At 41.1% G+C, this 13,487-nt stretch overlaps 1 protein-coding gene across 2 annotated transcripts in view; it reads left to right on the top strand.

The window, feature by feature from the left end:
- Nucleotides 1-13,487, top strand: part of antxr2a (ANTXR cell adhesion molecule 2a) — an 82,968-nt gene that overhangs the window by 16,404 nt on the left and 53,077 nt on the right. For both annotated transcript variants that reach the window (XM_085367556.1, XM_085367557.1), the window contains exons 8-10: nucleotides 1,815-1,875; nucleotides 2,042-2,137; nucleotides 6,234-6,303. In XM_085367556.1, coding sequence (XP_085223682.1) covers nucleotides 1,815-1,875; nucleotides 2,042-2,137; nucleotides 6,234-6,303 — 227 coding nt within the window. The remainder of the gene's footprint in view (nucleotides 1-1,814; nucleotides 1,876-2,041; nucleotides 2,138-6,233; nucleotides 6,304-13,487) is intronic.

Here is a 13,487-nt window from a genome sequence, read left to right as displayed (position 1 = left end):
TGTAAGTCCAAGAATACTGTCAACTGTCAGAAGTACAGACACCCAGTTTGTAACAGTTAAGATCAGAAGATAAAAGACTTTGGGGTGAATGGTGAACATGATTACTGATATTTTGAAGAAAATGCTTCAGTCTGTTTATTCTATCAGAAAGAGAGCTTTGTTCACAGGGCACTCTTGCCACTAAAGGCACATGTGCGTGTTTTTTGTGGTCTCGAGACACTCCAACCGTTATCCAAAGCGTCTGAAAGCCTGTCCGAGAAAGTCCAGGACAACAACAAAAAAGCTCGTCCCCTCAGAAGAGGAGCTGAGTGCAGTGACGCTTCCAGCATCCAAATGAAACGAGGAGCATTCCTCTCTGATTACTAATACTGGATTCCTGACTAGTTGGCCTTCATGCTTCACTGTTGGATTTTGAGGATTTGAGATCATCTGTGCAGCCTTTTGCTGCAGGATCCACCCCGCCTCTGTGACCAGCATGACAAAACTCGCAGGAAAAAGCTCAGCAAAGTTGGGTTTCTGCACCCTCGTTTATTTCTTCTGCACTGGCCCTTTGTTGTCTGAGCTGCAGGCCTTTTGGGAAAGCCCCAAATTCAACTGCTATCAGTAACTTCCTTTGCTACTGGACTGTTAAACTCTGCACCATTAGTTGTTATCTTGTGGCACTTTACTGCAAAATAATGCATATGACAAAGAGTTCATTGCCATATGAACCTTTCCACTTAATTATTTCCAGAAAGTGATTAGACTAGCCTCATCCTTGCAGAAACCCCCGCCAGTTACAACACTGGCTGAGATATTTGGATGACTTTGGGTATTTGGACGTCTGCCTCCTTTTCCCTCTGCAGCCCGTAAATAATGTTTGTCACTAGATCCCAGAGAAATGAATAGCTGCTGTTTGAGTTGAAGCAAATGGAGGCCTCTAATCTCAGCATTCAAAGCTTATATTTTAATATCTTCAAAACACCGAGGATGTAGTTTGTGGATCCTGTAACCCAAACAATTTACCAAATTTTCTTTAAGAGTGAATTTTTTCTGTATGTGTGAGATGGAATTTCTTCAAGTGGAAAATTTCACTAGATGGAAAAACAGTGTAATTCCTGAGGTCCTCCCATTATTTTAAGCTTAGGGAGGCAAACAGTCAGTTGTTTTTTTTTTATTTCCCCCTTTTTTTTCTTTCTCTATCGCACTGCCAACGAAGTAATTAGACCGGGAAAATAGTGGCACAGAGGAACAGCAGCAGATCCTTTTCCCTCCCAGCTGTCATCTACAACCCTCTCCCCTTTTAACAATTCCATATCAAACCGTCATAAGGCTGCTGTAAACACTTCCATCTTCCTCTTCTCAGATTGAAGTTTAACCCAACATCAAATGAAAGGTTCAAGTGTCCTATATTGCAGTTAATATGCTTCTTTTTACTGACTGTGTACTGGGATTTGCATAGTTTGTCCTTTGTTGATTTATTGAATCATAGCCGATAGTGCGGCTCCATGACAGTGGGCTCACACAGGCTCTTTATATGGTAATGCAGGATCCCCGAGGTTTTTAATCGAAGTGAGGAACAGTAATAGTCTTGCATAATTTTCCCATAAAAGCTGACACAGCTGCTGTTCTACCTCCTGTTCTCCTCACCGCTGATATTCAGCGCTCTTCTTTAGCCTGCAGGTCCAGAGGAGCAAGACATTTCTCAGGTGTTGCACTCTAATCTGTTTTCTAAACTTGACAGAGTCGATAACGGCCAGGACTTGATGTATTTATTCTCAGCCCTCAAGCAGTAATGTTTGCATTTCATGTCCCCTTCCCCTCTTATCCTCAAGATATTAAAGAGATCGTGCACAGAGATCCTGAGCGTGGAGCCCTCCAGTGTCTGTGTGAATCGTAAGTAAATCCCGATCAAGTTTTTGGAACTCAAGTCGAGTACAAGTAAGACAAGTAAAACTTTAATGTTGGTAGTGCAAAGTCATATGAGAGGCCATCAGAAGAAAGGCGAAGACTTTTAAAATTCCTCCTCCGAGCTTGTCTGCTGTTTGTTTACATTCCACAGAGTCCTTTGATATCGTCCTCAGAGGGAACGGCTTTGCCCTCGGACGCAGCAATGAGGGCGTCGTCTGCAGCTTCATAGTTGGCCAGCAAACCTTCAGTAAGTGGAGAAAACCCAGAGTAAAAGCTTTATATACATACACCATGTAGTCGTTTAATGTCATAACTCTCTGTGTTCCTTCGGGTGGACTTAAGTGGACTGGTCTGTGCTGTAAACTGATGGTGAGCATGCAGGATTCAACTCTGCACAGTTATTGATTAATAATTTGAAATGACTCTTAAATATACAACACGGGTACCAATCATAGGACAGTAACTCCCCGTTAATGAACTGCTGAAGCCACATTGTCCAATATAATCATGATTACCAGTGACCAGAATGTCCTGACGAGCTCATTACATCCTGCACAACCGAGCAATCGTTGCAGCTAAGCTGTCAAATGATCATTGGCCCAGTCCTGTTATTCACGCAACACATTCACATCTAAAACTTTTGCAAATATTTGCTCAGATTTGTATTTTTACAGTGTCGTAAGTTTAAATTTCGCTCATGGCTTTAAAAAAACTACCAGGGAAGTCGAAAATCATAAAGAGGAAGTCGGCATGCCCGCAAAGGAATTTTTTATGAAGACAATATCATGTGGCTGTCTACCACAATCTGTCCATCCAGTCTTTTTTGTACAGAAATATTTTCTTTGCATGACCCGTATTTCTTTGCTCCTTCCAGTAAATATGTTTCCCAATCTTCTGACTAAAGGGTTCCAAATTAAATTGAGTTGAATCTTCCTGTTGCTCACACGGCAGGACCATGTTTTCACGTCACGTCTCCTGAAATGTCATCTTTATTTATATGCTGACAAACAGTGTTGGTCAAATTGCTTGAAAAAAGTAATTAGTAACTAATTACTGATTACTTCTCTAAAAAAGTAATCCCATTACTTCACTGATTACTTGTTTTCAAAGTAATTAGTTACTTAGTTACTTTTTGAAAACATGATACACAACCTGAGTGTGTCATAAAGCAATAGACTTTTCAGCCCAGTTCTATTTTTTCACATCATAAAACTGTAATCACATGAAAAAGCCTCTTTTTAAAAATTGTTTTTTTTAGTTTAAATCTTTTAATTTTATGCACATTGCATTAAGCAAAAATTAAATTATATGCAACAGTCTTTGACCTGAAGACATTCTTTAACATTTAACCCTATTTTCTGCATATTCCAGCATATAAAGTAAAATATTTTTTTGTGTTTAAACTCTTTCAAATAGTTGCAAGTAAAACAGCAGAAAATAAATAAAATCAAAGTCCTGTCGCTCTGAAATCTATTGTCACCTGTTTATCAGGAGTGGGGTGAGTGGAGGTTTGCCCGGCGCCACAGCGGTCATGTCAGTGGGGGGATCCGGGGGTTTTTCTGTGAAGTTCACATTCCCGTGGCAGCGTGCTCGATGTTTAGTTTAGGGGTTTTTTCGCTGTAAAAAGAAGTTTTCTTCCCACACAGAGTGTACAGCGGACGCTAATGTCTTTGTCACTTTTTACGGAATCAAAACTCAAAGTAATGTGATTACTTCCACGCTTTAAATGCGGCATGTTCGTTCTCTCTCCCACACTACATATTATCCATTGTTGAGCTACACACATCTGTTACCACGAATGTCGCTACAAACAAAATCACAGTTTAGTAACGCAGTAACGTAGCGTGCTTACAGGAAAGTAACAGTAATCTAATTACTTTTTTTGCAATAGTAATCCCTTATTACTCATTACTTGAAAAAGTAATCAGATAACAGTAACAATAACAGGACTTTATATTGCAGAGTAAAAACCAGTACGTGATGGGGAAAAACTCCAACAATAATATGAACCCTTATGGACAAGCACTTGGCGACAGTGGGAAGGAGAAACTCCCTTTTAACAGGAAGAAACCTCCAGCAGAACTGGGTTTAGAGACGGGCTTCCATCTGTTGTTAGAGGGGAAAGAGAAGAGAGCAGAGGCAGATGGGACAAAAGGCGCACATGGGAAAGAACAAAGCAACCACCAAACCTTAGAATATGCACTGTGGACATTTTTCCTCCCAAAATTTGGAAAATAACCCAAAACTTGCAATAATAATTGCAGACTAACCCAAAATCTCAGCAATGCCCTAAAAGCAAACAGTAAGTGTTCCATCTGCACTGATCTCAGCAAATTGTGGTTAACGTTTTTGTACGCTGCATCCTGAAATAGCTGTCTGCACTCTGATTAAAGGTTTCCCCAGAGCCACACTCGCAGTAACAGACACTCCACCCTCTTTCTCCACTGCTATGAATGGATCTTATGTGTGTTCATTTATAGTGGAAAACCTATGAGGATTTATTGTCTTTTAAGGACGTAACGTGAGCGACACAGACATGGAATACAGTATGTGTTGGAAAATCTTCATCTCGCTGAGAGGTCGGAAATGGCAAAACAAACCCGGCCCGGACATGTCTGTTATCTCACTCATCTCAATGATCTGAATTCAACAGAAGGAAGGGGGGGATGTACAGTAGGTCACCGCGCTCCTTATTTTGTGCTTGCAGTCTGTTCTGATAAGAAATCCTTTTTTTAGGAAGCAAACGGGATTTGGCACCTAGAGCCAATCTTTTAAAGCTCTCATTTGGCCGTGGGATCTGTGGGATCGGTGACTGCCAATGACAACACTTCCATCCTTGACAAGTTATTTTTGATTTTCAACATTTCAACTTGACTAAAATACTTGGAACATATTTTTTCCCTTTAAAAAATAAATTCATCTGATTTAGGAAGCGGCCATTAGCAGATGTCTTCCTGTTAGTCCTTTCTCAGTTTAGGCTGTCTCACATTCGCCCACTTGGGGCTATTTATTCCCTTACTGGCTTTTGCATGTGTTCAGTCCAGACCTTTTTAACAGTGGGGCACCTTATAATTATGGACAAGCATCATGGCAGCTATGGAACACAGCACATATGTGAAGCAGATGCTTCACTCAAACCAGTTGGATCCCTCTGTAGAAAAGGAGGAACAAGTTTCAATCATCAGAGTGACCTCTGTGACTGGAGACGCTTCAGGTTTTTGTCAACCTGTGCTGATGAACGCTCTCAGATTATAATCCAATCATTTATTTTATTTTGTGCCCAATCGAGTCCCAGTTCCAAAATCTCATAGGATAAAAAATCCTGAGCGTAGAAGAAATGTTCATTAACACAAGTCAGTTAAAATGTGACAATATCACTGATTTTTATTCAAATGGGAAAGATACAGGTCTATTTAACCTCCTAGGACCTGGCGTCCACATATGTGGACGTCACATTTTGGGTTATTTAGACCAAAATACTCAATTTTGCTCTACAAGGGCCTGATATCCACTTACGAGGACGTTATACTGCTACTGTTCTATCGAAATTTTTAACGAATATCCTCATATGTGGCTCTCATTTTTCTTAAAAACAAAAATAAGGTAAAAATAAATCTGGTAATTCTTTGATTTTACATTCATTGGGCCCCAATCAGCCCAAATATCAAAGAGAAATTAAAAATGCATGCTGTGGAAGAGTTCGGGTCTTAGGAGGATAACACAGAGGCTCACAGAAGGCTGTTGGTTGCCAGAGAACCCCAGAACTGGCAGGTTCACCATGAGCGGAGGTCATCCTGTGGGGCTCTGGCAGCGCTGCTTTTGTTCCTCCTCTCACAAAGCAGCAGATACCTGTCTTACTGTTGGATTGATGCTGCCCCTCTCCAGCTCTCCTTACGTAACTACTGCTCTGCTGCACACTGTTGAGACTATACTGGGCGAGACCGCAAACCCAACCTGTACTGGACGCAGTTACCGTCTTGTGTCACCAGTAGACCAGAACTAGAGAACAATCGGTAAGGAAGGTGAGGAGAGAGCAATGGTCTGTGTCCACCACCATCAAAAATGTTGTCTTGCTTTTGGTCCTCCAGTGGACCTGTTGTGTTTTAAATCACACCAGAGCAGGTGAAATGGATTCGTGATGGTTTACACTTTCTAACGGGACAGTTTAGTTTAACTGGCTTTGTGTTACACCGTGGTGATCGAGGGTTTCCTTCATGTTTGACTGTGTAGACAGAACAAGCACAGATACATAAACAGATACTGTGTTACAATGCGTAATCCGTACTTACCTCATTAAACAATCTGCAAAGTTAATAATAAAACTTTTTTTTTATTTCTTCCAGCTGAGAAGCCGAGCACGGTGCGTAATGACTATCTGCTGTGTCCCGCCCCGAAGCTCTATGAAGTCGGACAGTAAGTAGGACGTTGTTTTATTGTCGTATATGGAGAAGCCGTCACAAACAGTGGAATCTCTGCTAACAGTGATGCTAAAATATCAGAGAAAGCTTTATGTGATATAGTATAATGCATCATAGTGTTGTAACTGTTCTATTTAAATCTTTTTGTTCGAGTCATGAAGAAGAAAGATCAATTTTACTGAGTGTAATTATTTTATTGTAATCGTGAATTGAAAATCAGATTCATCACCTACCATGACAGGTGACATATGTGTCAGTCATGTGTGCAGTGTTGTCCACAGCTGTGGCTTTGATGTTTTTATTACACACTTTCTTTATCGAAACAGCGTTTTAACTTTTGGCTCACTCACTTCAGAAAGGTTGAAGGGTTTTTTCTTACATCTCTTCCTTACTTTTTACATTTTAAGTAGTTGCCTAAGTAACATGATGACATCATCAGAGATGAAACCCCTCACTGACCTAAGATGTACTTGTGTGCTAAGTTTGGTTGCTCAACACCTGATGAGGCAGAGGTTCATGTGTATATCATGCAGAGCTCCAACACAACAGACCTCCAGATATGATGCAAAGGCGAGGTCAGCTAGAGGTTATGCTTCCGTGCACACCTTTAATTTAATCAAGACATTTAAAATTATTCAAGGTAAATATATATATTTCAGTATATTCTTTTTTTTGCCATAACACTTGGTGAGCATGAACAAAAGTGAACTTTCTTGGCTGTAAATATTCACTGTGCGTGGAAATGCAGCAGTGTCTTCAGGAAGCATGTTCTCAGAAACATATGACATGATATATGCAGCTCGTTTGTGTTTCTATAGATACATTTATGTTTTCATCTTGGCACGATGACAAGAAGAGACGTGTGAAGTCTCAATGACAGGATCGCGCTGGCGTCTACAAATAGGGACAATCTAAATAGATTCAATATGCTGCCCTATAAATTGTTACGGCAAAGGAAAGAAAGGAATGTTGTGTAGGATAAATGCCAGATCTCAGTGTTTGTTTTTCAGCTTTATGTTGAATTCGGGAAGCTTAACTCAGTCGGTGAATCATATATAAGGTCACGTCCTTTGTAGTAGTTACTTCCCCTTTTACCCACATCAAGAATCTTCCCCCAAAAAAAGCAAACTTCCCTTTTCTGGAGAATTTAAGCTTCTTTTGTGCAGCTCAGGTCTCTGTGTTTGTTTGTTTTCTTCTTATTTTTATTTAAATCACACGTCTCTAAAGTTTTACTGAAAGATTAAAGTCTTGGTTTCTCTCGTGCACATTTTCTATTTTTTTCCACTCAGTTTTTCAAAAGTCTTTTGTGCAAACAATCAGCTCCTAAGTCTGTAAATTAGCTGTATGTTAAAACGCGTAAAGACGCAGTAAACAGTGTAGAAGAGACAAACACCCCATACATACAAGCCGCAAACACTCGAGTGAAAACAGTGCAAATACGCGTTCATTCCAGCCCGCGTTGCTGTTGTTTGATTTTAACGGCATCTCTTATAATCCCAAACCATAGCAGATGATCGCTAAGGCATTATAGATGGAACAACAGATTTTAATGTCCTTGCTGACTGCAATCCAATCAAAAATGTATGATTATGAGTGCCGCTGGCTCCTGAAGGGCTTCCAGCTCTAAATGAGATTGTGTATAATACAATATGACGGCGGCGATGCCGTAACTACACCGATTCAACTTGAACCTCACCTCAGTTAATCCGCTCATGTCAAAAATCTAAAGTGTTCATGAAAACATGATATTTTCATTTTTTTATATTTTATAAAAACAGTGGCCTAAACTACAGAGAAGAGATGGAAGCATACACATACAGACTCTAAGAAACAGCATTTAAATGCAAAAACATACATCAATGCATTAATAACACAGGTCTGAAAAAAAATTATTTTCAGTTGCATGACATATTTTTGGTCAATTTTATGAATTTTAGGGTGCTGAATCCAAAAATGATCTCCATTTCCATCCATCACGTACAGTTTTTGCAAAACAGGAGGAGTTTACATTAAATAAACTACAACAGCGGTGAAAAAAATCAATTTTTATTACAAGTAACCATGCATAATTTTTCTGAGATTCCTTACTTTCCACTATGAGCAAAGTAAGCCTGATAGGACCTGCTGCCCCCCCCCGGTATCTATACTTTGACTCAAGTATAGATACCAGATTTCAGTTTAAGGGAAACTATGCACTTAATTACACTAAAAGCATGAGTTTTGCAAGGAAACCTATCTAGATTCAGTTCAATTTTATTTAAATAGCGGCAAATCACGACAACATTCGCCTCAAGGCGCTTTATATTGTAAGGTAGACCCTACAAGATGGAATTTTAAAAATATTTTTCCTGGTTTCAGCGAGTAAAAATCTATAAGACAGTCAAAATATCCTATGAAGTTTTTTGTTTGCAGACCTGTCAGTACAGAAGCATGCATTTAAACAACCCTCAGTGTTTGTTGTACTGCTTGTACATGGAATTGGTTATTTTTCTGTTTTATTTTCAATCTATAAAGTCTAAAAAGATCTTTTCATGTTTTTATAAGGGAGAAAAAAGATCATTTACATCACTATATAACTATCAGTTGTTTTGATTGTGGATAAATCGATCAAGTCATTATTTGATGGATTTAATAGATTCATCCTTGTTTTCTCAGTTGAATGCCACAAAAATCCCAGATCCCAGGTCATATGGTTACGTACCTTTAAATCTCTTCAACCGGGAAGAATTCAGTGATTTTAATATAAAAGAAAACATAAATTCTTATATTTTGGAAATTTGACAGATCATTTTGGCCATTTTGCATAAAATAAAATGATATTAGATCATAATTAGAGCTGGTTATTTATTGTCTGAATATTTTAGCACTGCAATAACTGAACAGAGGAAGGAGCCTGAAGTTGAAAAGGTTTCTTAAGAATTTTAGAAAGGTCATTTGACACGTCTGTAATTTTTTACTGCACAGATAAAGTTGTGAAGTCATGCATATATTTTATATTTTTATAGAGTTTTGAGAAGCCTTGAGGATTTCTCAGCATTTCAAAGCGTCTGCTGGACTTTGTCCAGGTTCTTTCTCCTGAGTCGAGCTCAGGGCAGCCAAACACAATGTTTTGGTTCAGCCTGTAAAAAGATGAAGCGGACGCCCTACATCACAGGTCTCCAGCACCTGATAGGACCTGAGCTGACACTGATGTTACGTACCCGCCATTTGCAAAAGGCCTGCTTAATTAACTCTTGGCTGCCGATGATGACCCATTAAGTAGTTAGCTGGTACGGGTGGTGAGTAAACACATCTGCTGGAGGGGCTTTAAAAGGATGTGCGACAGATGCAGCCGTTCCCTTTTCCGTGCTCTCCATTTAAATAATTTACCATGCAGTGACAATCCCTGCACCCCGGACCACCTGCATGGAACTCCAGAGCCCAGAAACTTCCGTCTCCTTCCATCTGTCTGCTTCTGCTCCATCACCACTGCCGCTGCAAAGGATGCTCCTTTAACACGGCTCTACTCAGCCGGAGAAGAATTGTCATTTCATCGCACAATCCTTTTCCCCCTTTCCAGCCATGTTTTGTTACACATGGGGCCTTGTCCTCGCGAGCACTGCTTGAATTTTTGTTTTTGCCTCACAGATATAAGTTGCTGGGGAACATATTTCAGATACAGCAGTCGACTGAGTTGAGGTCCTCAGCTGCGGTTTCTTGTCCCGCTGGGGTCCCGGGGCACACGGCACCACATCTAGCTTTGGCGTCCAGGAATCAGAGCGTTCCCGGTCATCGAGCTGTGCGGGAGCACTCACGGCAGAGGCGTCATCTGTGCTGACAGCTGTGGCATCAGGCTTGAAACTCTGGCATCTGCTGACACTCTATGCTCCCTCCTCCAGCCCTCCATGCGCATCCCCATTAGGAGACCCCGCACACCCCACTGGTGCTCCTCACGAAGTGTTCTCACAGTAATGGTGGAAACAAAAAAAATACCTGAAGAGGGAGGTGACAGCTGCTTTACACAGCAGGTGCAGTGACGCTGATATGCTGGTGGATAAATAAGACGTGCTGCTGCAAAGAACATCGTCACCCCGTGTGCTCCCCGGGGGGTATCAGGATGTTTTGATTGAAATGTCCTATTGTCTGAATATCCCTTCATGTTGCAGCACAGGCCTGCTTCGTGTCTGTTGATTGGTTGTAACATGATCTGAATCTGGATCTGGACCCGACCGACCGTGCCTGGGCCAACCTCATCGAGCAGCCCAGGGCACTTTATACTTAACAGCGCCAATGCTCTCTGTTCAAATTCACTCAAACCTGTTGTAGGTGCAGGTCACCTGGTGCGAGTGCACATATGTCACCCATCTCTGCTTTACGTCTCCATTGGTCAGGTTTGTCCAGGAGTTTGGTCTTTCTTTTAACTTTTTTTCTTGGTGTTTCTGATTAACTGTAAAATTGGTAGAATATTTTATATTCCCTTAATCTAATGCAGATTTCTCTAAAAGCCTTTTTGACTGTCTCAGTAAATCTGTCCAACCTTTGATCTTCAACGATGGGTAAACAGATCCCTTTCCTACATGACTTTGGGGATCTTTTTGCCACGTTTTCTAGACTAGAATAGCCGCGAACCCTGTTTCCTGTCTCTTAATAAGATCCATCCACGAGAGGGAATGTACGTGGAGCTGAAAGTACCAATCAGAAGTGCTCTCAGTTGGTATTATCACCAAATTGGATTATTGGTTATAAGAAGCCGGTCAATATTCCAATTTTGTACGGGGAGCCAATTTTTAGAGCAATAGCGGTTGTCTCGTCTGGACCACATTCTCTCATCTGCTGTCCAGGCTTCGTGAGGCGATCCCTCCCATCAACTGAGCTTCAGAACTTCTGCCACACAAACACATACAGACTGATGATTCCTGGATGCCGGGTGACAGGCCCCACATATGCTCTGCTGTAAATTATTCACCCTCCTCAATTTTCACATCTTTAAGGGAAGTTTGAAAGCCATTAGCATCACCATTGTCAGCCGCTCCAGCTGCATCGCATCACCAAAGCTTAGCGTCACAGAAGGCCTACCTTCTGATGAATTATAGCGAGCCTGGGGACAAACTTTTTCCAATGCAGAGCCAGAGGTCTGCGGCGGGAAGGAGCCTTCGGCCGTTCAGCCGGTGTCCCTGGGAAGCGGTGTCTGTTTTTGAGCGATCCCTCAGCCCTGTGACAGTCTGCCCTTTCAGCTCCCATTTATTCAAACATAACTACAAACCCACCAGCAGCTGCAGCTCTCTCCTCAGTGTCACTCATTGGCTTTTACTGTGGAAAAGTTAAATGACAGCCTGCTCTGTTTTCAATTATTCAGTTACTGGGTTGCCTCTTTAAATTCTTTTAAACCTTTTAACCCCCCCTCTCCATAATCAAATTGCTAGTATTGCATTTAAACATTTTTAAAATGAACTTTACAACTGACTAACGAAAAAGCCATAGATTCATATTCTGCGAGCAGCAGAGTGACTAATCATTAGAGCAACACTTTAATAGATTTGGCCACGCAATTACTATATTCTTTTGGTCGTCTTCGTGGAAATAAAAGTGTGTAAAAGAGAAGAGGATCTATGACTTATGCCTCTGTGTCAGAGCACATTCTGCCTACTCAACAGTAACTTGGTAAATTAGCAGTCAGTGTCTCAGAGAGGGAGGAGAAAAAAAGGCCTCGCTCACTATGGTTGGGTTGTGGTGCGTTAAAGATGTCCGGCGTTGTCGACCGAGGGAGAAGTGGGTTCATCAGTGTAACTCGCTTGGGAGCTTTCCACCCTACACACTGCGGGGTCCACACCTCCAGCTTGATTAACAACCTGCCCACCATTATCACGGATTGATGGTGTCAGCTAAATTAGCCTCTCCCCTCATCCATTCAGCGCGAGCGCTTAGTTAACATGCAGGGACCTAGAACATCTTCGCCGAGCTACGGAGGCGTGCAGCGTTTCCAGTGATGCTTCCTGATGGAAGAAAACTGATTCTCATTCAAAATCTTCAGTTTTCAACTCTTAAAGTTACCATTCATTCATTTTCAGTCAAAAAAAGACCTTTTTCTTTGTGTAGGTTTAAAGACATGTAGCACATTACTAACAGTTTAAAGGAACCTGAAACAGGTCAAGTAAAGCCTTCCCAGCAGTACCAGAGCGTTTCTTAGTTCCCTGTTAATGATTTGTGAAAACTTCTCCCACATGCTTTTTCCTCGAATTGCAAAGTTAATCTGTCAGCGTAAGGTGTCGCGGATAAATACAACAAAATAAAACCAGTACCGGTACCAAAAAAAGAAGATTTATTCATAACACATGGGAAAAGACCCAGGGAAACAGAGTTAATGATAAAAACGATAAAATAACAACGATTAAAAACCCTGAAAACCATGAATTTCACACCCGACTCTCAACTCTGGCGGCCCGGTACCAAACGACTCGGCCCATTGGTTGGGGACCGCTGACCTAAAACTAAAAGAGCATTACATTTACTTATTATTTTGTTCATCCTGCTACGTTGTAATCCTTCACTGACTGTCACTATAAAAGTGTCAGTGTATCTGCAGCACACATAACAGAATAGAATAAATGAATAGAATATTTTGCCCTCTGTAGCATTGCCTAAAATGCACCAGCTGCTTAAATATGAAAGACCTGCATCAAATATCCAATAAAGATTTTATTTTATTCTTTTTAATATAACTTTATTAAGTAATAGATAATTTGAAAGCACAAGTTGATCATCAACAAGTTGGTGAGGTGTCAGAGCGGATCCTGCTTAAAGGTCGCTGCACTGTATTTTAAATATTTAGCGCAGTAAATAAGGTGAGGTGCAAAAAAGTCAGTTTCGAATATTTAGACGGCGCAGTAAAGGACACATGGTCTGGTCGCTCATCTGTTCAGAACCACAGGAGAATTGGTGGCCCAAGGCACTGCCTGAGGCAAAATCCACAGCAAAGAGAGCACTCTTGTTATTATTCCACTGCACCATTTTTAATGCAGGCCTCCTCTGTACACTCCCGTGCACTCACAGCTGGCCCCTCGCACACAATACCGCTCTGCGTACTTCTTTCTCTCGCCTCTTTTCTTTTTGTGTCGGAGGGAATATTTCAGGCGTTTCATTCGTTCCATATCCTGAATTCTCATTAAACCTGCGGTAATTGGATTGGGCATAATAGACATA

This window comes from Diplotaxodon limnothrissa, linkage group LG12 (genome assembly GCF_057381915.1).
Source record: "Diplotaxodon limnothrissa isolate DT_005_m linkage group LG12, D_limnothrissa_male_GT1.1, whole genome shotgun sequence".
Lineage (NCBI taxonomy): Eukaryota > Metazoa > Chordata > Actinopteri > Cichliformes > Cichlidae > Diplotaxodon > Diplotaxodon limnothrissa.
This window is presented reverse-complemented; position numbering and strand designations above follow the sequence as displayed.